The sequence below is a fragment of the Pelophylax lessonae genome (genome assembly GCF_965119305.1).
Source record: "Pelophylax lessonae genome assembly, chromosome: 3".
NCBI lineage: Eukaryota > Metazoa > Chordata > Amphibia > Anura > Ranidae > Pelophylax > Pelophylax lessonae.
In genome coordinates, this window is record NC_138770.1 from 184,712,790 (window position 1) to 184,735,362 (window position 22,573).

At 48.7% G+C, this 22,573-nt stretch overlaps 1 protein-coding gene across 12 annotated transcripts in view; it reads right to left on the minus strand.

Annotated features, from left to right (window-relative positions):
• Positions 1-22,573, minus strand: part of TRIP12 (thyroid hormone receptor interactor 12) — a 288,722-nt gene that overhangs the window by 214,816 nt on the left and 51,333 nt on the right. For 8 of the 12 annotated variants that reach the window (XM_082249184.1, XM_082249183.1, XM_082249185.1 and 5 more), the window contains exons 2-3: positions 15,928-16,074; positions 15,322-15,453 (exon numbers count right to left, since the gene is read on the minus strand). In XM_082249184.1, the coding sequence (XP_082105310.1) occupies positions 15,322-15,453; positions 15,928-16,025 (230 nt within the window). In that variant the 5' untranslated portion in view covers positions 16,026-16,074. The remainder of the gene's footprint in view (positions 1-15,321; positions 15,454-15,927; positions 16,075-22,573) is intronic. The other 4 variants (XM_082249179.1, XM_082249177.1, XM_082249186.1 and 1 more) reach the window with 1 other exon arrangement.

The window sequence follows — 22,573 nt, forward strand, 5'->3', positions numbered from 1 at the left end:
CTTCTTGCGTCGCTCCCTCCTGTTGTGCGTCCCCACAGCAAGCAGCTTGCTATGGGGGCACCACAGCCGTTGATCCGTGTAACCAGACACAGAGCCGCGGCTTGGCTCCTCTTCCTCTCTCATTGGCCAACTGACTGATTAACCGCAGCGGGAACCAATGGCACTGCTGCTGTGGCTCAGGTAAGTATTAAAGGGGCTGGTGAACACAAGACTACGTTAATGCACAGAATACATTAAGATAAAAATGTACAACACACTTTTAGGCCACATTGTGTGAAGTATCCCTTTTAATTTCCCCTCATCGCTGATCCAGAGAATGTGCATGTGTCAAAAAGAAAAAAGAAAAAAAAAAAAAAAGTAACATGAAGGCAAGGGAAATGAAGGTACCCAAAGCCATCAACACATCTACAGAGGTTAGTTTGTTTTGATTTTCACGTAACAGATGGATTGCTATAGGTAACTTGTTTACTCCAATTTTCATTCTAGAGTTTGACCATCTAAAAGGCTGCAACATCATTGGTTATAGAAATATGCCAGGGAAACATTTCAGTGCAGGTTCTTACAGTGGATCCCAAGACGCAATCTATTTTACAGAAAATATGATCTAACACAAGGTCACACAAGTTCCTCTAGACTTGCCTAGTTAAAAATCAGAGCTTATACTTTCAATGCCAAGCCTGCACATAAGGCATCGACTCCGCTCTTGCAGCATATGAGAAATGGGATTGACTTACCGTAAAATTCATTTCTCTGATGTTCATTGACACAGACAGCCCCTGATATTTCTAGCCATTGGGTTATACTGGCCCCTACAGGAGTAGGTCACTAGGCAGAAAAAAAGTCTGGCTACGCCTATGGGCAGTCACGGGGGGTATACTCCCTCTCCCTGCTATAAGTACTCAGTTTTTTCATCAGCAGTGTCAGAAGAATTACAACTCCACAGAGGGGCAGGTGCTGTGTCCGTCAATGATCATCAAAGAAATGTATTTTACAGTAAATCAAAAATCCAATCTTCTTAGCCATTGGGACGTCCCCAAACAGTGTTAAACATGAGGGGTGGGAAAAAGCAAACAGTAGCCAAACAGGCAACAGGAGCTCAACCAAAACAACTGGAGCCCATCTGAAAAAACAATACACCCTCAAAGAGGAAAAGGTCCTCTAAACGGCAGCTTGAAAAATCTTGAGGCCAAAAGAAGCATCCGCTGATGCCAACACATTCACTTTATAGAACTTTGTGAAAGTGTGCACCGACGACCAGGTGGCCACCTTGCAAACCTGCATCACCGACGCCAGATGACGGAAGGCCCAGGAGGCACTGAGCGGCATGGTTGAGTGCGCCTTGACAGGGAAAGGAGGAACTGGACCCCTGGCTGTCTGATCCATCTGGAAATGGTCACCAAGGAAGCGGACAAGCTTTTGAGGCCCATCCGTAAGAACAGTGAGTGTGACTTCCTGAAAGACTCCGTAGCTGCCAGGTACACCCAAATTGCCCGTAACACATCCAAGGCACGCAAGGCAATTTGGTTTAGGCCTGGTACACGGGAGGCAACACAATGTCTTCATTGAAATTAAATCAAAGACAACCTTTGGAAAGAACTACGGACAGGGGCAAAGAACCCCCTTATTCCCTTTGAATCACCAGGTAAGGTGGAGGACAGGATAACAAAGCCAGTTCCAAAACCCTGCACTCAGAGGTGACAGTCACTAAAAAGGCCACCTTCTGGGACAGCGTAAGCAGGGGAATCTCCCGAATATTTTCCATGGGAGGCTTGCGTAGAACTGAATGCACCAAATTAAGAACCCAAGGCAGCAACGGAGCCCGCAAAGAAGAAGCCAAAATGTCAGAAATCCTGAGGACAGGTATGCACCAGGGAGTGTGTGATCAAAAGGTCCTTGGAAGAAGACCGCCAAAGCCGACACCTTGCCCTTGATGGTACTCTAGGCCAATTTCTGTTCAACCTCCCCTTTGAAGGAAGGTAAAGATCCGAGCCACCGAGAAGGAGCGAGGATAAACCCCAAGAGACTCACCCCACGCAATCTACATCTTCCACGTATGATGGTAGCTTGTCCTAGAAGTAGATTTCCTAGCTTTTAACAGTGTAGGACTCAGCTAAACCTCTATCCTTCAGCACCTGGCATTCAACAGCCAAGCCCTCAAAGCCAGCGACTATAAAGCAGGATGGAAGATCGGTCCTTGGGACAGCAGATCCTTCCTGAGGAAGCTTCCAACGAACATCAGCGACCAGCCACACCAGATCGGGGCATCATCCCAGCAAGGCCAGTCCGGAGCCACTAAGATGATGGGAATCCCTTCTGCCTCGATCTGCATAGAAGTTTTGGCAGAAACTTGAGAGAAGGAAAGGCGTAAATCAGACGATACTGACCCCACGGGGCCACCAGCTCTTCTATGTGGCGTCCGGATGAAGGGAGGTGTTTCCCCTTGGTCCAACGCCTGCCAACTGAAGTAATCCGCCTGCACAGTGGAGAGGGCTGGAACGAACAGTTCTGCCCACCTTAGAATGGCAGCTATCTCCAGAGCAGCCAGAACACTTTTTGTGCCCCCTGGTGAGTGACATAAGCCACGGCCATGGCATTGTCCTACCGAATGCGCACTGGACATCCCTGAAGACGATCTGTCCAATGGTCCAGGCACAGTCTGATCGCTCAGAGTTCCAAGACCTTGATTGGAATGCTTTCCGAGGAAGCCTCCCCAGCCGGACAGGCTGGCATCCGTGATGACCACTGTCAAATACAAAGAGAGAAAGGATCTGCCCACCCGAAACGCCAGAGAATTTAGCCACCTTATCTGGGACTCCTTCGTTTCCCGACTGATTGTCCAGAGACTGCGGAGTCTTGTCCAATTTGGCCAGAATCTCCCTTGCAGGGACCTCGTATGGAACTGTGAAAACAGAACCACCTTGTAGGTAGACACCCTCAGGCCCCGCACCCGCATGCAAGTATGGAGGGATGACCATCCGCTGGACAGCGGGAGACGAATTGCAGCCTGCAATTTCTGGAGTTTGTCCAGAGGAAGGAGCACTCTGGCTAAGGACTGAGTCCAGAGTCAGGTCCAGATAGTCCAGCTTTGTGGACAGAACCAGAGCAGTCTTCTGAAAATTCTGAATGCAGCCGAACGCCCTCAGAGTTTGTATTGTGATCTCCAGGTTTTCCACCAGAGCAGGAGTCTGCGCTCGCAGAAAGATTGTCCTAGTAGCCCAGCACCGCGATCCCCCATTGGCGTAACAAAGCTAGCACCGGGGGTAACACTTTTGTGCAGACCCAAGGAGTGGAGGCGAGACCAAAGGGTAATGCCACAAACGGATAATTCTCTTCTCCCACATCAAAGAAGATGTTGGTGACAGGCACATATTAGAATGTGAAGGTAGGCATCCTTGATGTGGATAGAGGCAAGGAAATCCCCCCTGACGCAGGGATGCCACCACTGTGCGAATGCACTCCATTCTGAACTTCTGCACCCGCACAAAGCAATTCAGCGCCTTGAGGTACAGGATTGGATGCACTTTTCCTTCCTTCCTGGGAATCGTAAACGTAAAAAGGTCTGAGTAAAAACCCTCGAAGCAACAGGTCTTGAACCACCCCAAACAGACCCTGCAAGCGGTCCGGGGACAGGCGCAAGTTGTAAGGAAAGAACCTTGCCAAGGCACAAGAGCAAAACTCGATCTTGTAGCCGGACCAAATGACTTACATGGACCCACCTGCCTTGCCCCTGGAAAGTCGACGGCTACGGAAACCAGCAAAGATGTCCCCACAACCCCGATATGGGTGAGGGCGCACCTTCATACTGAAGGAGCCTTGTCCACGGGTGTGGAGAAGCCCACTCTCGGTTTGCCAGACCAGGTTCTGGTTGATCCTCTAGAGACGCTGAAAGGCTTTGAGCCCTAGTCAGTCAGCCCTGAGAGATGAAAAGAAAAAACAAAAAAGCTTATGAGCCGAGAAGGAAGGCCCACGTGTGATGAGGTTCTGCGGGGGGGGAGAAAAAAAAAAAAAAAAAAGGTATTCTTACCCCCCTGTGAGACCTTTTATGTTGTCATCCAGGGTAGCTCCAACAGGCGATCTCCTTGAAAGGGAAGATCAGTCAAGGATTTTTTAGACGTCTAGTCTGCAAAACAACAGACCAGCATTTGAGCCAAAAGGCACGCCGAAGGACCACTGCCGAAAGAGAGCCGAGCCACTAGGGGTGCCGCATTCAAAGAGGCATCACAAACTGCAGCCTCGGTCTGCCAGCTCAGCAAAGGCAGGGGGGAGCTGTTCACCCTCCAGGTCACTGCGTAAAAGCTTAGCCCACTCAGTGCAACACCAGGGCAATGGTGAATACCAGCCTCAGTGCCGAACCAGCCTGAGTGTACAGATTGCAAGCCACAGCCTCCGCCTTCCTGTCAGCCAGGTCCCTTAAGGCCAGGGACTGTTCAACCGGAATCATGGTTGCCTTGTTTAAGCTAGAAACCGGAGGGTCCACCACCAGTGGAACAGTTCACTTCTTAATAAGGGACTCCTCATAGGGGGTAACGCCTAGTAAAGCGCTTAGGGACCCCCAGAGGGAAGCTTTGGTCATCCCCACTCTAGCTACAATTCTGTCAAAATAGGCGGGGAAAGGGAAGACCTTTGCAGCTCTGGATGGCTTGGGAGTGCCAAAATGGAACCTGCATCTCTGTCGCAGCTGTGGCCTCCATCTTCAAGGTCTCATGCGAAGATACAAATCCGTGCTTCCACCAGCACCTTTTCGTGCACAGTTGCAGACGTGGAGGAATCATCCTCACTATCAAAGGATTCCGGGCGCAGGGTAACCCACGTCTGCCGAATCAGATTCAGGATCTGAAGAGACAGATGAGGCAGGAGAAGGCGGGGGGGGGATTGAGCTTTTTGCTAGCCGGTCGCCTGAAAGCCACCTCCACTAGGGACAATACTCCAGGACTGCCATCAGTGCATCGATGGATGGTTGGGACCCAGAGGGCATCACAGCCTCAGAGAGGGGGGATCAGGTGTGGAGATGTGCTCCAAAGACTCCATAAATCCCCAGGGGAACCACACAAAAAAGGTGTAAAAACACTGCAAGGGACAACCCCACCGCGCTGGCAGCACCAGACAGTCGCCACAGTCGTCATGCACAGAGCACCAAGCGATCCTCAGCAGAAAGTGAGAGAGAGAACCCCACCAGACTCACCACCGAGCAGAAACAGGCACCTGCAGCCACCAGAATAATCTGCACTGCACATGCAGCGATCAGGAAGTAAAATAATCCAGGAGTCAGCACTAGGTGATGAGGAGCTCACACTGCCTGAAATAGCCGCCCACAGGGCTCCACTGTCATGGCCACCGCTATTTTCAATGGCGACCATCGCAAAATGGACACTGGACTTCACAAACATGGCCACCGTGCACAGAAACACACAGGCTACAACAAAATGGCGGACCCCACAAGGCTTCCAGGAACCCAGGAGGGATCCCTAGGCTTCAAGGACTGTCCAAGTCAGGACAGGGGGGCCCTGGCAAGTAGCCCCCACCAGGTACAACCCCCCCCACCCCCCGCTGCAGATCGTCTGGTGGCTAGCAGTGCACCCCCCAGCCCCCATGACCAGTATGGTGCCCTGCCCCCACCCCAGCAGGTGGAAAAGACCACCCAAACAGCCCCAGCATAAATGGGTGGGGGTATGATGAGGGACAAATGAAAGGGGGGTGCCTGACAGGAAGGAGGGGAACCCGGGGGTCCGACCTTCACAAGGAGGGATCCACGTCCACCCCAAACCCTCCAGGGGGAGACACCTACTTTCCATACCAGGAAGCGGGTGGGCACAGCTCCAGACAGAACCCCTCTCTATTGAAATGGGGGGGGGGGGCTGTCAGCCAGGAGGAACGCTGCAACTCCCGCGACATTTAACTTGCAGACCAGCCCCCGTCCAGTGCGGCTATGTCAAAGCCAACCTAGCGTGGAGCCAAGGTCTGCGCGCGCTAGCTGGCCAGACTGGGGTGACCACTGGATATAGATTATCCAGCCCGTCACCCAGTCCAGCAGTTGATTGTTGATCTCATAGGAAAAATCCAGGCGAAAAAACATTTGTATCGAAAAAGAATAAAAGTTTGCCAAGACCAGACATCCAAGCAAGGAACTAAGTACTTACTCCTGACTAAGCAGAAAAAAACCGAGTACCTATAGCAGGGAGAGGGAATACACGCCCCCCCCGGGGACCGCCCACATGTGTAGCCAAAACTTTTTCTGCCTAGTGTCCTACTCCTGTAGGAGGCAGTATAACCCAATGGTTAAGAATATCAGGAGCTGTGTCCGTCACTGAACGAAAGAGAAATAGGAAGCGTGATCCACTTCAGAAAATGTAAATGTACCCACAGAAGACTATCAACACTCACGTGACAAAACAGTTTTCCCAACTTCTATCCTCTATGGTTCAGCTTGTGGGCTTTCCCTTGTGGGACTCCCATCCACCAATGCAGGAATATGGGTCCTGCATTGTACTCGACATCGAAGGACTGGAGACTCAGGGGCAGACTGGTAACTTTTGGCCCAGGGGACGAGTACAACCCAGAGGCCCATATAGTTCAGGGACTCCGCTCCCATCCTGCTCTCCCTCTACCTCCTGACCCCCATCTCAGGCTGAAGCTCAGCTCCAGGCATTCTCTTCTCACCAGGCGGGTCAGGCTGGAAAGGAAAGCCTTTGCTCAACCAACCACAGCATACACCATCCATGTCAGGGGGCTGCCTGCGCTCGTCCTCACCCCACACTCCGTAGGACATTGGCAGGGACTTTTTACCCCTCTTCACCAGGACACTTTGCATGACTGCAGCGGAAGTAGTACAGCCTTTTATGGGGCATCAGAGCGGACCAAGGGCCAACTGCCCCTCTGCCCAGTCCTCCCCTGCTGCGACCTATGGTGCATACAGGCAAAGAGACTGCGGGTGCCTGTCTAACTTCTTGAAGGGAAACTGCAGAAGCAGAGGATCCGGTAGGAAAAGGGCTCTTTCAAGTACCCTAGATCTAAATGAGCATTTAAGCCTTGCAGTGTGGGAGAATCCCCACTGTAAGGAATTTTTGTTTTCCCAAAAATTTAGCTTTAAAATAGGAGAAAAAAAAAAAACACACACACACACACACACACACACACACACACACACACACACACACACACACACACACACACATCCAGAAAGTATTCCCAGGACATCAGTTTCTTCACATTTTGTTATGTTTCAGCCTTATTCAAAAACAGGTTAAATTCATTATTTTTCTCAAAGTTCTACAAACAATACCCCAAACGACAATATGAAAGAAGTTTATTTGTAATAAATTTGCATGGATTTCAAACTAAGGAAGAAAAAAAAAAAAAACCTCACATGTACCTAAGTATTCACGACCTTTGCCATAAAACTCAGAAGTGAGCTCAGGTGCATCCTGTTTCCACTGATAATCCTTGAGATGTTTCTACACCTTGAGATTGGGGTCCACCTGTGGTAAATTCAGTTCACTGGGCAGGATTTGGAAAGGCACAAACCTGTCTATATAAAAGGTCTCACAGTTAACAGTGCATATCAGAGCACAAACCACGCCATAAAGTCCAAGGAATTGTCTGTCGACCTCAAAGACAGGACTGTATAGAAACACAGATCTGGGGAAGGGAACAGAAACATTTCTGAAGCATTGAAGGTCCCATGGAGCACAGCATCTATAAATAGAAGAAGTTTGGAAGCACCATGACTCTTCCCTACAGCAGGCTGCCCGGCCAAACTGAGCAGGGGAGAAGAGCCTTAGTCAGGGAGGTGACCAAGAACCCAATGGTCACTCTGGCAGATCTCTAGCGTTTCTCTGTGAAGAGGGGAGAACCTTCCAGAAGAACCATCATTTCTGCAGCACTCCACCAATCAGGCCTGTATGGTAGAGCAGCCAGACGGAAGCCAGTCCTCAGTAAAAGGCACATGACAGCCTGCCTGGAGTTTGCCAAAAGGCACCTGAAGGACTCTCAGACCATGAGAAAAAAAAATTCTCTGGTCTAATGAAACAGATTGAACTCTTTGGCCTGAACGGCAAGCATCATGTCTGGAGGAAACGGCTCATCACCTGGCCAATACCATCCTTCCTGTGAAGCATTGTGGTGGTAGCATCATGTTGTAGGGATGTTTTTCAGCAGCAGGAACTGGGAGACTAGTCAGGATTGAGGGAAAGATGAATGCAGCTAGGTACAGAGACATCCTTGATGAAAACCTGCTCCAGAGTGCTATGGACCTCAGGCTGGGGCGAAGGTTCATCATCCAGCAGGACACCGACCCCAAGCACACAGCCAAGATCACAAAATGAGTGGCTATAAGAAAACAATGTGAATGTCCTTAAGTGGCCCAGCCAGAGCCCAGACTTGAACCCGATTGAACATCTCTGGAGAGATGTGAAAATGGCTGTGCACCAACGATCCCCATCCAACCTAATGGAGCTTGAGAGGTCCTGCAAAAAAGAATGGGAGAAACTGCCTAAAAATAGGTGTGCCAGGCTTGTAGCGTCATACTCAAAAAGACTTGTCTGTAATTAATGCCGAAGGTGCTTCAACAAAGTATTGAGCAAAGGCTGTGATTACTTCTGTACATAGGAATTTTTTCCCTTTTATAATAAATTTGCAACGCTTTAAAACAAACCTCTTTCATGTTGTCATTATGGAGTATGGTTTGTAGAATTTTTAAGCAAAATAACGGAATTTTTGTAAAATCTTACCTGTAAAATTCCTTTCTATGAGTCCGACAGTCGCCGCCTCCTCTAAGTCATCACAATTGGGTATTGTCCACCTATCCGGAGGAATAGCTAGGCATATAGACTTAGTCAAAAGACAAAAAGGCATTAGCATATACACACCCACGGGGGCTGTCCCATCTGGTCAATACCCCCCCTGCATCACCACTCCCAACTCAGTTTGGTAGCATAGCAGTAGGTAATAAGAACCCCAAAAAGAGGGGCGGGGGCGGCGACTGTCGGAGGACTCAGAGAAAGGAATTTTACAGGTAAGATTTTACAAAAATTCAGTTTTCTCTTACGTCCTCCGACAGTCGCCGCCTCCTCTAAGTCATCACAATTGGGATGTCCCAAAGCAGTATAGACATGAGGGGTGGGAGACGCAACTGTAGAAAAGGCAACGCAGTACCCACATCAGAGAAAGGAAACTTACATGCACTGTAAGAACCAACTGGGCAACAGCAAAAAAACAATGCTCAACAGGAGCAACAGCCCAGGAAAGCAAATGCCAACATCCAGGGACCCAGAGAAAAAAAAATCAAGGGTCCATCATGGCACAGCCGCACTGAGAACTTTGCGGCCAAAAGAAGCATCAGCTGATGCCAGAACGTCTACTTTGTAGAACTTGGAAAAGGTGTGCACCGACGACCAAGTCGCCGCCTTGCACACCTGGGCCACCGAGGCCCGATGCCATTAGGCCCAGGAAGTACTCAAAGACCTGGTAGAGTGCGCCTTAACAGGGAAAGGCGGAACCCGTTCCTTCAAGGCGTAAGCCTGCTCAATGGTCTGTCTGGTCCATTTGGCAATGGTTGCTGCGGACGCAGCCATGCCCTTCCGAGGTCCCTCAGGAAGGACAAAGAGGGAATCCGTCTTCCGAAAGGACTCCGTAGACGACAGGTAAACCCTGATCGCCCTGACAACATCCAAAGAATGCAAGTCAATCTCTTTTGGATGTTTAGGCTTCGTACAAAGCGAAGGCAGGACAATGTCCTCATTAAGGTGATAATCAGAGATCACCTTGGGAAGGAAGGATGGGGGTGGTCGCAAAACCACCTTATCCCTGTGAATTATCAAGTAAAGGGAGCGGCAAGACAACGCCGCCAGCTCCGACACTCTGCGAGCCGAAGTGATCGCCACAAGAAAAGCAACCTTCGACAGCAGAGGCAACGATATCTCCCTGATATTTTCAAAGGGAGCACGCTGCAATGCGGACAGGACCAAGTTCAAGTCAAATGGAGGTAAAGGCTCCTTTCTGGGAGGAGCCAAATGTCGCACACCTTGAATGAATGTGCGCACCAAGGAATGAGACGCCACAGGGCGTTGGAAAAGGACCGCCAGTGCCGACAACCTGGCCCTTTATTGTGGCCAGCGTCAGGCGCTGATCCACTCCAGACTGGAGGAAAGCCAAGATTCTCGACACAGAGTAAGAACGAGGGGAAAACACCCTGAACTCACACCAGGTGAAGTAGGCTTTCCAGGTACGGTAATAGATCTTACCAGAGGAAGATTTCCTAGCCTTGATCAAGGTAGGGATAACCTCAGAGGATAGACCCTTGTCCTTCAAGACCTGGGTCTCAACAGCCAGGCCGTTAAAAGTCAGCGACTGTAAAGCAGGATGGAAGATCGGACCTTGAGACAGAAGATCTTCCCGCAGAGGCAGGCGCCACGAAGGTGCCACTGCCAGGTGAACAACGTCGGCGTACCAGGACCGGCGAGGCCAGTCCGGTGCCACCAGAATCACCATGTGCGGTTCCGAGGCCAATCTGCGAAGGAACCGGGATAGCAACTGAATCGGAGGAAAGGCGTACATCAGACTATACTGATGCCAAGGGGCCACCAACGCATCCGAGGCGTCCGCCAACGGATCGCGTGTTCTTACCACGAAGCTTTTCACCTTTCGGTTTAGCGGGGATGCGAACAGATCCACATCTGGGGATCCCCATTTCGCACACAGCATCTGAAAAGACCTCCGGGTGAAGGGACCATTCCCCCTGGTCCAGGGTCTGGCGGCTCAGAAAGTCGGCCTGCCAATTTTCCGCACCCAGAATGTGAACTGCCGAGATCGCCGGGACATGAGTCTCGGCCCAAGACAGGATGTCGGTCACCTCCCGGGCCGCTCGAGCACTCCTGGTGCCCCCCTGGTGGTTGATGTAAGCCACCGCGGTAGCATTGTCCGTCTGTACGCGAACAGGCAGGCCCTGGAGATGGTCCGACCACTGGAAGAGAGAGTTTTATTGCTCTTAGTTCCAGCACATTTATCGGGAGGGAGGATTCCTCCTCCGACCAAGTGCCCTGGGCAGACAGGTTGCCCAGGACTCCACCCCAGCCCGACAGGCTGGCGTCCGTGGTAACCACTGTCCACACCACCGGGCCGAAGGACTTGCCTTCCGCCACCGCCGGGGACTGGATCCACCACAGAAGAGCCAATCTGGTCTGGCGACTCAAGGAGACATCCAGATCCAAGGACTGAGGAAGTCTGTCCCACCTGGCCAGGATCTCCGTCTGGAGAGCTCGCGTGTGGAACTGGGCAAAGGGAATCGCCTCGAAGGCCGACACCATCAACCCCAGGCCCCGCATGCAGGTCCTGAGTGACGAGGACGGATTGTCCCGGAGGGACCCGAGTTCGTCCCGCAAAATCCATAGCTTGTCCTCCGGCAAGAACACCTTTGCCTGAGCAGAGTCTAGAACCATTCCCAGGTAGGGAAGGCGAAGCGACGGAGACAACGCTGATTTCTGAACGTTGATGGTCCATCCGAACTCCTGGAGCGTCTGTACCGTGATGGACAGATCGCGCACAAGGTCCTGGCTGGCCCTCGATCTCAGAAGCAGATCGTCCAGGTACCCCAGGACCGCAATGCCCTGGGCCCGTAGCAGGCCCAGGACCAGTGGCAACACCTTGGTAAACACCTTTGGCGCCGAAGCGAGACCGAAAGGTAACGCCACGAACTGGTAGTGGTCCTCTGCGATAGCAAACCGAAGGTACCGCTGATGACCCTTGAAAATGGGGATGTGCAGGTACGCATCCTTCAGATCTATCGAAGCCAGGAATTCTCCCGGACTCAAGGAGGCCACAACCGAACGGAGAGACTCCATTCGAAACTTTCGAACACGCACGAAGCGGTTCAGCGCTTTCAGGTCCAGAATAAGACGCACTTTGCCCTCCTTCCTGGGCACAGTGAACAGATTCGAATAAAACCCCCGAAACCTGTCCCGATGAGGCACCGAGACAATCACTCCCGATGCAAATCCTGCAGACGCCCCGGAAGCAGATGGAGATTGGAGGGAAAGAATATGTCCGCCGGCCTGGAAAGGAATTCGATCTTGTAACCTGACCGAACGATTTCCTGGACCCACCTGTCCGATATCCGGAGCAGGAAAGGTTGGAGGAAACCACGCAAACGTCCCCCCACCCCTGAAATGGGTGAGGGCACCCCTTCAGGCAGAGGCGGATTGTCCCGCCGAGCTGGCATTGCCGGTCTTCTGCTTACCCGCCCAGGGCTTCTTATGGTTGCTCTGGGCCTTGAAGGGCTTGCCCTTGGATTGGTTCCGAAAGGCACGAAAGGACCCCTGATTGGATCTAGGCGCAGAACCCCGCTTGCCTCGGAAAGACTTGTTCTTCGGGTTCTGGGGCAGCATAGTGCTCTTGCCCCCCGTGACGCCTTTCACCAGGGTATCCAACGCCTCGCCAAAAAGGCGAGAGCCAGCATAGGGAAAATCAGCAACCATTTTCCGTGAGGACTGGTCGGCCGACCAGCTCTTCAGCCATATCAGTCGCCGGTTCAGCACCGCGACACTCGAGCGGCGAGCCACCAAGGGGGCCTCATTTAAGGCTGCATCACACAAATACATGACTCCTTGGTGGATCTGGTCCACCATTTCCAGTCATGCAGGCGGCACGTCATCAGACACTAGGTTGCTTCGAAGCACCTTGATCCAATCAGCTACCGCCTGAGCCACCATAACGGACGCGAAAACGGGTTTGAGCAACGAACCCGCCACCGTATAGGAATGGCGGGCTAGAGACTCCAACCGCCGGTCCGTGGGATCCCGGAAAACCGGAGTAGGAACCAAGGTAGCCTTGTTCAGCACGGCCACAGTGTGATCTACCTGTGGAGGCACACACCATCGCGATTACGTAGCCGGCGCAAAAGGATAAAGCAATTTGAACCGACTAGGCACCACGAATGGACGTTTTAACGTGCGCCACATTTCATTAACAGTGTAATGAAATTCAGCTGGGCAGGGAAAAACCTGCGCAGACTTGCGGGTCCTGTGCGTCCCAAAAGAGGACACAGCGCCCGGAGGAGTGGGCTCATCCTCTAAATGCAAGGTTTCCTTCACAGAAACAATCAATTCATCCATGGTCGCCCATTCTTCAGGTGACCCTGGGGAGGATGTGTCAACACCCTCAATGTCAGCCTCCCCCTCAGACCCCGGTGGGTCCAGGGATGAGCGGGACCCTGAAAAGGGCACGCTCGCAGCAGCAGCCATATCCCCATCTGAATCAGAAGAGAGAGAGACAGCCTGGGCCGTTTTCTCGCAGCCCGTTCAGACATCAGAATTTCCATATTTGCCACTAAAGTCGCAACCACAGCAGCCAGATTAGGTCGCAGCGGAGCCACAGGAGAACTGGGGCCCCCCACTAAAGGTGGAGGAAACTTGCTTTCCTGAGACTCCATGGCTCAAGACAAGAAAAAAATTACAGTGCAAAAAAATAGTGTACTGTCCCCTTAAATAGCGCTGCGGAGTGCGCAGCCCACCTCTACTGTCACAGCTATGAAGACCCTCAAAAGGAGAAAGAAAACTGAGCCAGAAGCAGTATACAGAAGAAGACAGAGAGATACACTGCAGAGCCCGCAGAGCGTTGCTACCTGTGTCCTTGCTGCCTGAGAGGAAAAGGAAATGCTGCTGGAAGGGGCTGGCTATAAGCCAGACCTCAGGGAAAATGGCTGCCCATAGGAAATGCATTGGAGGCTACACCAAGATGGCCACCGACATGCGGCCGAACCGATCGTTCTACAGCCCACAAAATGGCGGCGGAGGGCGCCAAAACGATCTGTATACTCGCCCCAGAGGGGCCATATCCATGTGCAGTAAAAAACATGGCGGACCGCGCAAACATACCCCCGCAGCGGTCGCCGCACAACACTCAAGTCTGTACCCCCAAACATGCACCTAAGGTGACACAGGGACAGGGACCCCCAGCAAAAACATACATGATCTGCACAAAGCGAACCCCGCAGGGATCGCACAGGGAGTCACACAGGCACAGACATGGGGACACACAGCAACACAGACTGCCACCCCAGGCAGAGGCCCCACACAGAAAAGTACTTACCTGTACCCGATGGCGTGGGGGAGCCTCTATGCACGGATAAACCTCTGTCCTCTCCTGATGGAGTGCCGTGAGCCAGGGACATGACGCTGCAGCAGCGCAGACGAGTCCTGTGAGGTAGCCACCTCACGGCTGCATCCCTGCAGCGAACAGGGATGGGTCGTTCTTAATGCCAGGGCGAACCATAGCTGAACGCTCGATGGCGGGCTGGGGGTCCATCTGACCCTCTGTGCCCTGGAGAACCAGGGCGGCCAGTCCGAATCCCAGCACCGCATGATCCATCTTCATCCGAAGAATAAACTAACACTAAAGCTGACAAAATAAACAGCTAGTAAAGTGAGAGAAAAAAAATGACATTTAAAAGAAAATCAAATAAAAGAAAAGATTTAGGAAGGCTGAGACTGAAGCCCCAGCACAAGATAGCCTGACTATTCCTGATGCTAGGCAAACTAAAACGGAGTTGGGAGTGGTGATGCAGGGGGGGGGTACTGACCAGATGGGACAGCCCCCGTGGGTGTGTATATGCTAATGCCTTTTTGTCTTTTGACTAAGTCTATATGCCTAGCTATTCCTACGGATAGGTGGACAATACCCAATTGTGATGACTTCGAGGAGGCGGCGACTGTCGGAGGACGTAAGAGAAATTTCATTCATTTTGGAATAAGGCTGTAACATAAAATGTGGAAAAAAAAGTGAAGCGCTGTAAATACTTTCCGGATGCACTTTATATTAAAAAGTAGAACTACAGCCAAAACCCCCCTCCCCCCCCCCCCCCCCCCGACACCCCTGCTCTACACTATCCAAAAAAGTTACCTTTAGTTATAACTTCAACCAGCCAAGCAAGGTTGATATCTTTTTTTAATATTAGGTCCTGGATAGATTCTCACTTATAGCAACTCAAGCATTTGGCTCTGTCTTAAGTCAATGACATGTAAAATGTGATTTAATATTTGAGGCCGAGAATACAAATCAATACAGCCATGTATAGTTAAGCAGATTGATAGAGGCATGAAACATCCAAATATGCTGTTGAGAAAGAAGAAACAAATCTGTGACCGTTTTCAAAATGCTAATTCTTCATTATTCTAGTTTGAATAACCGCAAGACAACAAAACCCCTGAATAGTCTAAGATTAAAAAATGGGTTGACTTGTTTTTGAATTACACACCCTCAAAAGACCATTAGCAAGAAACTGACTGCAAAGCAGACCTAAATAAGTTAAAATAAAACAATTAGTAAAGTTACCTTTTTGAGCTGTATCCCCTGGACTGGCCAGAAGCTGTATTAGTCTGCACTTTGGGGGCCTTAGAAAGAATCTTTCTGCTCTCAGGAAGGCTAAAGGTCTTATGGTCTGCCTGCTCTAACTGGGACCTGTTGCTGGAAAACCAAGAAAGAACTGCATCAGAGAATACATAGAACTGCATCAGAGAATACAGGGAACAGAGCCCTCCAGTCACAGTCAGAAAAAAGTAAGAAACACATCTTAGTAAACAGCCAAAGCGTGACAGACATCGATAAACGATCAGAAAGTATAAACATAGTAAGTCCCCACCAAGGATTATGACCATGATGACTGCTGAAGACTCTTAAGAGAAGCCATTCCCTTTTATTTATGGATGGAAGAAGCCAGTATTGTCTCTATATACAGTGAACAAGATGGAACTAATAGATGAGAATCCAGAATAAAAATAGTTATTTCCTGATCCATGGGACTATCTGGTATTAATGGATTTTAGTATGGTTAGTAAACTGCTCCAGTGAGTTCTTCTGTTCTATGGTAGAAGCTTACAATGGAAGTTTAGGAAGAACATTACTGACACTACTGTCAACCTGTAACCAGACACACTTTACCTTCCTCCTGCAGTGTCCTCTTGCGGCTGGGCCCCGGCAGTGTTCCTCTGTGAACGTCGCAGTGACCCCCCTGGATTGTTATTAGGCCGGCTGGACATTGGCACCTCTCTCCTGAAGGGACATACCCTTTCTAGACACTACCATTCACTACAAAAAAAGAAAGAAATAGAAAACTTCAGTTATCAAACATTTTTCATATTGCTATACAAAGTTATAGTGCATTAGCAGTACAATAAACATTCCATTAAAACTAAAATTAATCTAACTCCAATGCACACAGCTAGACTATATAGCTATGATTATGGGCAGCTTGAAATCATCAGTGTTGGTTTTTTACAGCGACAAAGGTTTCTACAGTACCGTAGTACTACCAGATACAGAAAAACCTGAAGGCTACGACTGCTACTTTCTCCTCAGAGCTTTACTTCTCCACCTGGAATGCTGATGCTTTGGCTTCAAACCTTTGAACGCGACTGCTCCTGAATTCTGACTTCTCTGCTACAAGTGTATTCGGGGTCTGATGCAGAAATATTGCAGGCAGGCACAACCAGATATTTTATGTTTGTTGGATAGTGTGGAAAAAGGTAAAAATAAAATAAATATGTCCACTTTAGAGGTTCAGCCCTCACCTCAGTCTAGGTTCACATCCATGTAGTTGATGTGGTTTTCTGGTGCGTTTGGCATTTTTTAAACCAGCGTTTTTGATGCATTTCTGCATGCAGTTTTCATGTTTCTTCCTTTTAAAAAAAAAAAAAAACAAACACACTATCTATATAGCTGGTAGCCAAGGAGTGGCCTGCTGCGTCCTTACCACTTCTGGACCTGGAAGGATTTGCCCCCTTAATCACCAGGCCATTTTTTGCGATTCGGCACTGCGTTACTTTAACAGGCAATTGCATGGTCGTGCAACGCTGTACCTAAATAAAATTGATGTCTTCCCCCCCCCCCACAAAGAGTTTTCTTTTTAAAAAGGTATTTAATCACCAAGGTATTTAAACCTGTGCGGTTTTTATTTATTGTGCTATAAACCTATAAACAAAAGAAGAAAAAAAAAATATTAAATATTATATATATATATATATATATATATATATATATATATATATATATATATATATATATATATATATATATATATATATATATCTCTGTAGTGCATTTCTGCAAATTGCACTAAACGCATAGGTATGAATGTAGGATTTACTGCCCAGGTGACACCCATACGAGGAATAGTCCACAAAAAAAAAATTGTCAGTGGTCCATCTTAAACCTTCCTTCTTAAATAATTTTTTTTTCTATTTTTCGGCTCAAAAACAAAGTATGAGATTAAAAACTGGATTTTTGTAAGAACTTACGATGAAATCTTTCTCTGAAAATCCTTTTCTCTGAAGTTCATCGACCAACGCAGCTCTGCTTAATCATAGACCATAGGGTTATGCTCCTCCCACTAGGTAAAGGCACTAGGCGGGAAAAAAAAAAAAAAAAAAAACTTGTCCACGCCTATAGGGGCTGTCCCAGCAGGCATAAACCCTTGGGCTCTGCTATACTCAACAGTTGTGTTGCAAGCAGTGACAGAAAAATTAATCGCATTACTCAAAAATAGAGCGGCGGGTACGGTGTTCGTCAAACTTCGGAGATAAGGATTTTATGGTAAGTTTTTACAAAAATCCGGTTTTCTCTATAGTTTATAGCGTATGCAGCTCTGCTTGACCATAGGGATCTCCCAAAGCAGTAAAAAAACATGAGGGGTGGAAACAAGATCGTAAAAAAAAAAACCTGAATGCCCCAATGGCCAAAACGTAGCCGACCAGGTAAAATCAAGCTCAACCAGAAACCGGAGCTCCCCCGAAACGAACGAACCCTCAGAGAAACCAAAAAAAAAAGGGAGGTTCTCTCAAACTGCAGCCTGCAAAACCTTGCGGCCAAAAGAATTATCCACTGATGCCAGCACATCTTCCATGTATAATTTAGTAAAAAGGTATGCACAGACAACCAAGTTGCTGCTTTGCAAACTTGTAGCACCGACACCTGATGGCGAAATATCCAGGAGGCGCCTTCACTGGATACGTCCAGATAAGGGCGTGCGTGGCTAATTGGTGTTGAAAATAGATAGCCAAAGCCGAAACTTGGCCTTTGATCGTACCCAAGGCCAACCGCTGTTCAACCCCTTTCTGTAGAAAAGCCAAAACCCTGGCGATAGAAAACATTTTCAGGGATTCGCACCATGAAATGTACGATTTCCACGTGTGATAGATCTTTGAGAAGTTGACTTCCTAGCCTTCAAGAGAGTGGGGATTACAGACTCAGAGACCCCCATCTCTCAACACCTGACTTTCAAAGGCCATGCCGGTAAAGCCAGCGACTGTAAAGCAGGATGGATCGGACCTTGGAGACAACAGATCTTCCCTGAGAGGAAACCTCCAAGGGGTACCGGTGGCCAATCTTAAGAGGTCTGCGCACCAAGACCGACAAGGCCACTCTGGAGCCACCAGAATGACCAGAATGTTTTCCACCTCTATCCTGCACAGAAGTTGCGGCAGAAATTTAAATGGGGAAATGCATAAAATCAGCCGATACTGATACCAAGGAGCCACCAGGCAATCTGTAGCGCCGACCAGAGGATCTTGAGACCTGGCTATGAATCTCTGCACCTTCTTGTTGAGGCGGGAGGCAAACCTATCAACCCCCGGGAGTCCCCCACCGAACACACAGTAGGTGAAACACCTCCAGGTGTAGGGACCACTCCCCTTAAACCAAGACATGGATAATAAGCCTGCCAGTTTTCCACACTTGGGATGTGGACCTCAGAGAGTGCTGGAACAAATCTTTCTGCCCTAGTCAGAATCTCAGCCACTTCCTTGGCTGCCAGGACACTCCTGGTGCCCCCCTGGTGATTGATTTAAGCCACAGCCGTGGCCTTGTCGCCCCCTGCAATTGATGTTCCAACCGAACTCTTGTAGAGTTCGGATAGTGACCTCCAGATTCTCCAACAGAACTGAATGAGAGCCCACTTTCAACAGGAAATCATCCAGGTATCCCAGTACTGCAATCCCCCTCCGGCGCAGCAACGCTAACACCGGAGCCAGAACCTTGGAAAACACCCTGGAAGCAGAGGCGAGACCAAAGGGTAATGCCACAAATTGATAACGCTACTCCGCTACCGCAAAGCAAACCGCTGGTGTCCAGCATAGATAGGGATGTGTAGATATGGGTCTTTGATATCTATGGAGACCAAAAAAACTCCCTGATGTAGAGACGCTACTACTGTATGGATGGACTTCATCTGAAACCTCTGTACCCGCACAAAGCAGTTCAGGGCTTTGAGATCTAGGATGGGGCACAGCTTGCCTTCTTTTCTGGGCACAGTGAACAGGTATGAATAAATCCCCTAAAAGCGTTCCGAAGCTGGAACCGGAACAATCACCCCTTGCGACAGCAAGTCATGTACCGCCCCTCACAAGTCCCTTAACCTGGCTGGGGACAAGAGAAGATTGGACGGGAAGAACCAGTCTCGTGGACTAGATCGGAATTCGATTTTGTATCCGAAATGGATCAATCTGTGAACCCATTTGTCCTAAATCAAGGAAGTCCAGGGTTCCCAGAAGGATCAAAGACGTCCCCCCACCCCAGACTCGGGTGAGGGCGTCCCTTCATGCAGACGAGGGCTTGTCTGCGGGACCGGATTTGCCGCCCCATGGCTTCTTGGACCCTCCCGAAGATCTGAATGGTTTACCTTTTTCCAGTGACCCGGAGGCACGAAAAAGACGTTTATGAGCAGTAAAGGAAGGCCCCCGCCTAGGGCGCGGCACCTTGCCTTTAGAGGATTGGAGCAGATTAGTGCTCTTATCCCCCCATGATACCTTTGATCAACTCATCCAAAGAGGCTCTAAATAGCTTCGTCTCTATTAAAGGGAGATCAGCAACAGCTTTTTTAGAAGCCTAGTCAGCTGACCATATCAGCCATATTAGGCGTCTAATAGCAACCCTCACTGCGGATGTCCTGGCCACCACGAAGCCCAAGTCCAGGGACGTATCACACATGAACACCAGGGCCTGGACCAACTGGTAGAACAGTTCCAGAACCCCAGGGGGAAGCTGTGTCGATTCCAAGTTACTCTTCAGCAACTTCACCCATTCAGTAGCAGTTTGGGCTATGAGAACCATCACAAAGTTAGCTTTTACCATATGTACATGGCAGGATAAGGATTCCAGCCATCTAGCCACAGGATCCAAAAAGGTCAGCAACTCTTCCTTCCGGGAACAGAGTCGCTTTATTCAACCTGGCCACCGGGAATCCACCTTTGGTGGTACAGCCCACCTGGTATCCACCGCTTCCGCAAAGGGATAACTGCGTGCAAAACGCTTAGGCACCACCAGCATGTGCTTAAATGCGTCGCCATTGCTCATCCACAATAGAGTGGAACAAGTCCGGTCAAGGGAATACTTTACCTAATTTGCGGGAGCCAAAAGGCACCTGCATACCCAACTGTGGGTTCATCAGCCATTTTAAATTTCCCGCACAGAAACTTTTAAATTTTCCACCAAGGCGCACTCTCGCGCAACAGCGGAGGAGTTCAGGTCCTCTTCACCGTCAATGTTTAGACACCGACCCCTCAGGGTGGTCTGTGTCAACCATATCTGTGTCAGAATCCGAAGACCCTGCAGATGGAGGGGAGGACAGAGGTTTGCGGCTAGCAGCACCAGAAAAAAACCGACTGCACTTTTGACATCAGGCTTTGCAGAAAAACACTATCTCTGGCTGCAACTGCGAGCCATAGGGTCCCGCAGTAATTTCCAGGGGGTCTGCAAGTGATATTTTATTCTGGGCCTCCAGTTGCAAAGAAAACATTTTTTGTGCACTGGCCCTTTAAGACAGCGAAAAGCACAGTCTCCCCGTTATTACTGCGGACCCCAAAAACCTGAGCAATGTCTATTATATATATATATATATATATATATATATATATATATATATATATATATATATATATATATATATCAGAGCAGGAGAGGGAAACCTACAGGGGAACCCCAGAAACGTTACCAACTCTAGATAAAAACATCCTGTGCAGTCCCGGTCAGTTTTAAATGAAAGTAACAGAAGAAACAGGAAGAGAAAGCAACTCTGCCTCCATCATAGGGAGAAAAAAAAAAAAAAAAAAAAAACAACACGTGCTGCATGCCACTCCTGCCTCCGGACCACAAGAAAATGGCTGCTATACATTCTCAATGGGGAATTATAGAAAATGGCTGCCCATACAAACTAATGGGACCACAGAGGTCATGAACCACGGCAAAATGGCAGCCCCCATGTGCGCAATGCGGTCTCTGGGACTCCCCCAAAGGGGTCCCAAAACAAATGGCAACTAAGGGTTCCCATTCAAGAACCCCTCCGGATGATCCATCCCCGCAAACCAGCCGCACGATTATCATGGGGAAAAAAAAAAAAAAAAAAAAAAAGGTAGGTCTCCACTGAAGCTTTTAACACTAATCCTGATTTCCACGACAACCAATAATTTTCAAACTCCAACTGTCACAGGGACAGAGTGAGGTGAAATCTTCTGATCAGGGGCACAGGCAGCAAAACAAAATGTTACAGGGGTGTTAACCCTTACCCATGCTATCCAAAATAAAACAAATAAGTTGTTTGGCTGGAGTTACACTTAAAAAAAAAAAAAAAAGAATGTACCTGTTCCAACTTCCATACAAATTCAACTTTACAAAACTACAGAACCTATCTTGCTTGTAACCCAGACACAGCCTGTGCTTTGCATGTTAAATGCACTCAACAATCAAATGAGTAATACAGCAACAAAACAGCAGTAAATCACTAGACATTTCTACAGGATTTGTCAACAACTAAATATAAAATACTTCTTATGTAATGAAGAGATTTTCTCCAAATGACTAATAGAAAGTCGTGTTGACAAGGGGTGGGGGGCACATCTCCATGAGTTTCGCAGAAAAGGTTTCTTAAAGACAGACCAAGGAGACAAACTCAAAACTGCCAAACAGATAAAAAATGGTATAAAAAATGGTGCTGTACAAGGTCAGGAGAGGAATGTAGAGGCCAGGATTGTGGCAGCCCCAGCATGCTTTTTTTTATGCCCAGTTGCCTGAAAGTATGAGCCTATTTAAAAAAAAAAAAAAAAAAAACACAAATTACGGTATATAAACACACACACACACACACACACACACACACACACACACAGATAATGATTGCAAACACACCTCCGAGACGAACACTGCCAAGAGGGTTAAGGCAGTGCTGGAAAATAATGGTGGCCACACAAAATACTGACACTTTGGGCCCAGTTTGGACATTTTCACTTAGGGTGTACTCACTTTTGTTGCCAGTGGTATAGACATTAATGGCTGTGTGTTGAGTTATTTTGAGGGGACAGCTATTTTGAGGGGACAGCTAATGTACACTTTTATACAAGCTGTACACTCACTACTTTACATTGTAGCAAAGTCATTTCTTCAGTGTTGTCACTACACACACATATATACATACATACATATATATATATATATATATATATATATATATATATATATATATACATATATATACACACACATACATATATATATATATATATACATATATATATATATATACACACACACACACACACAC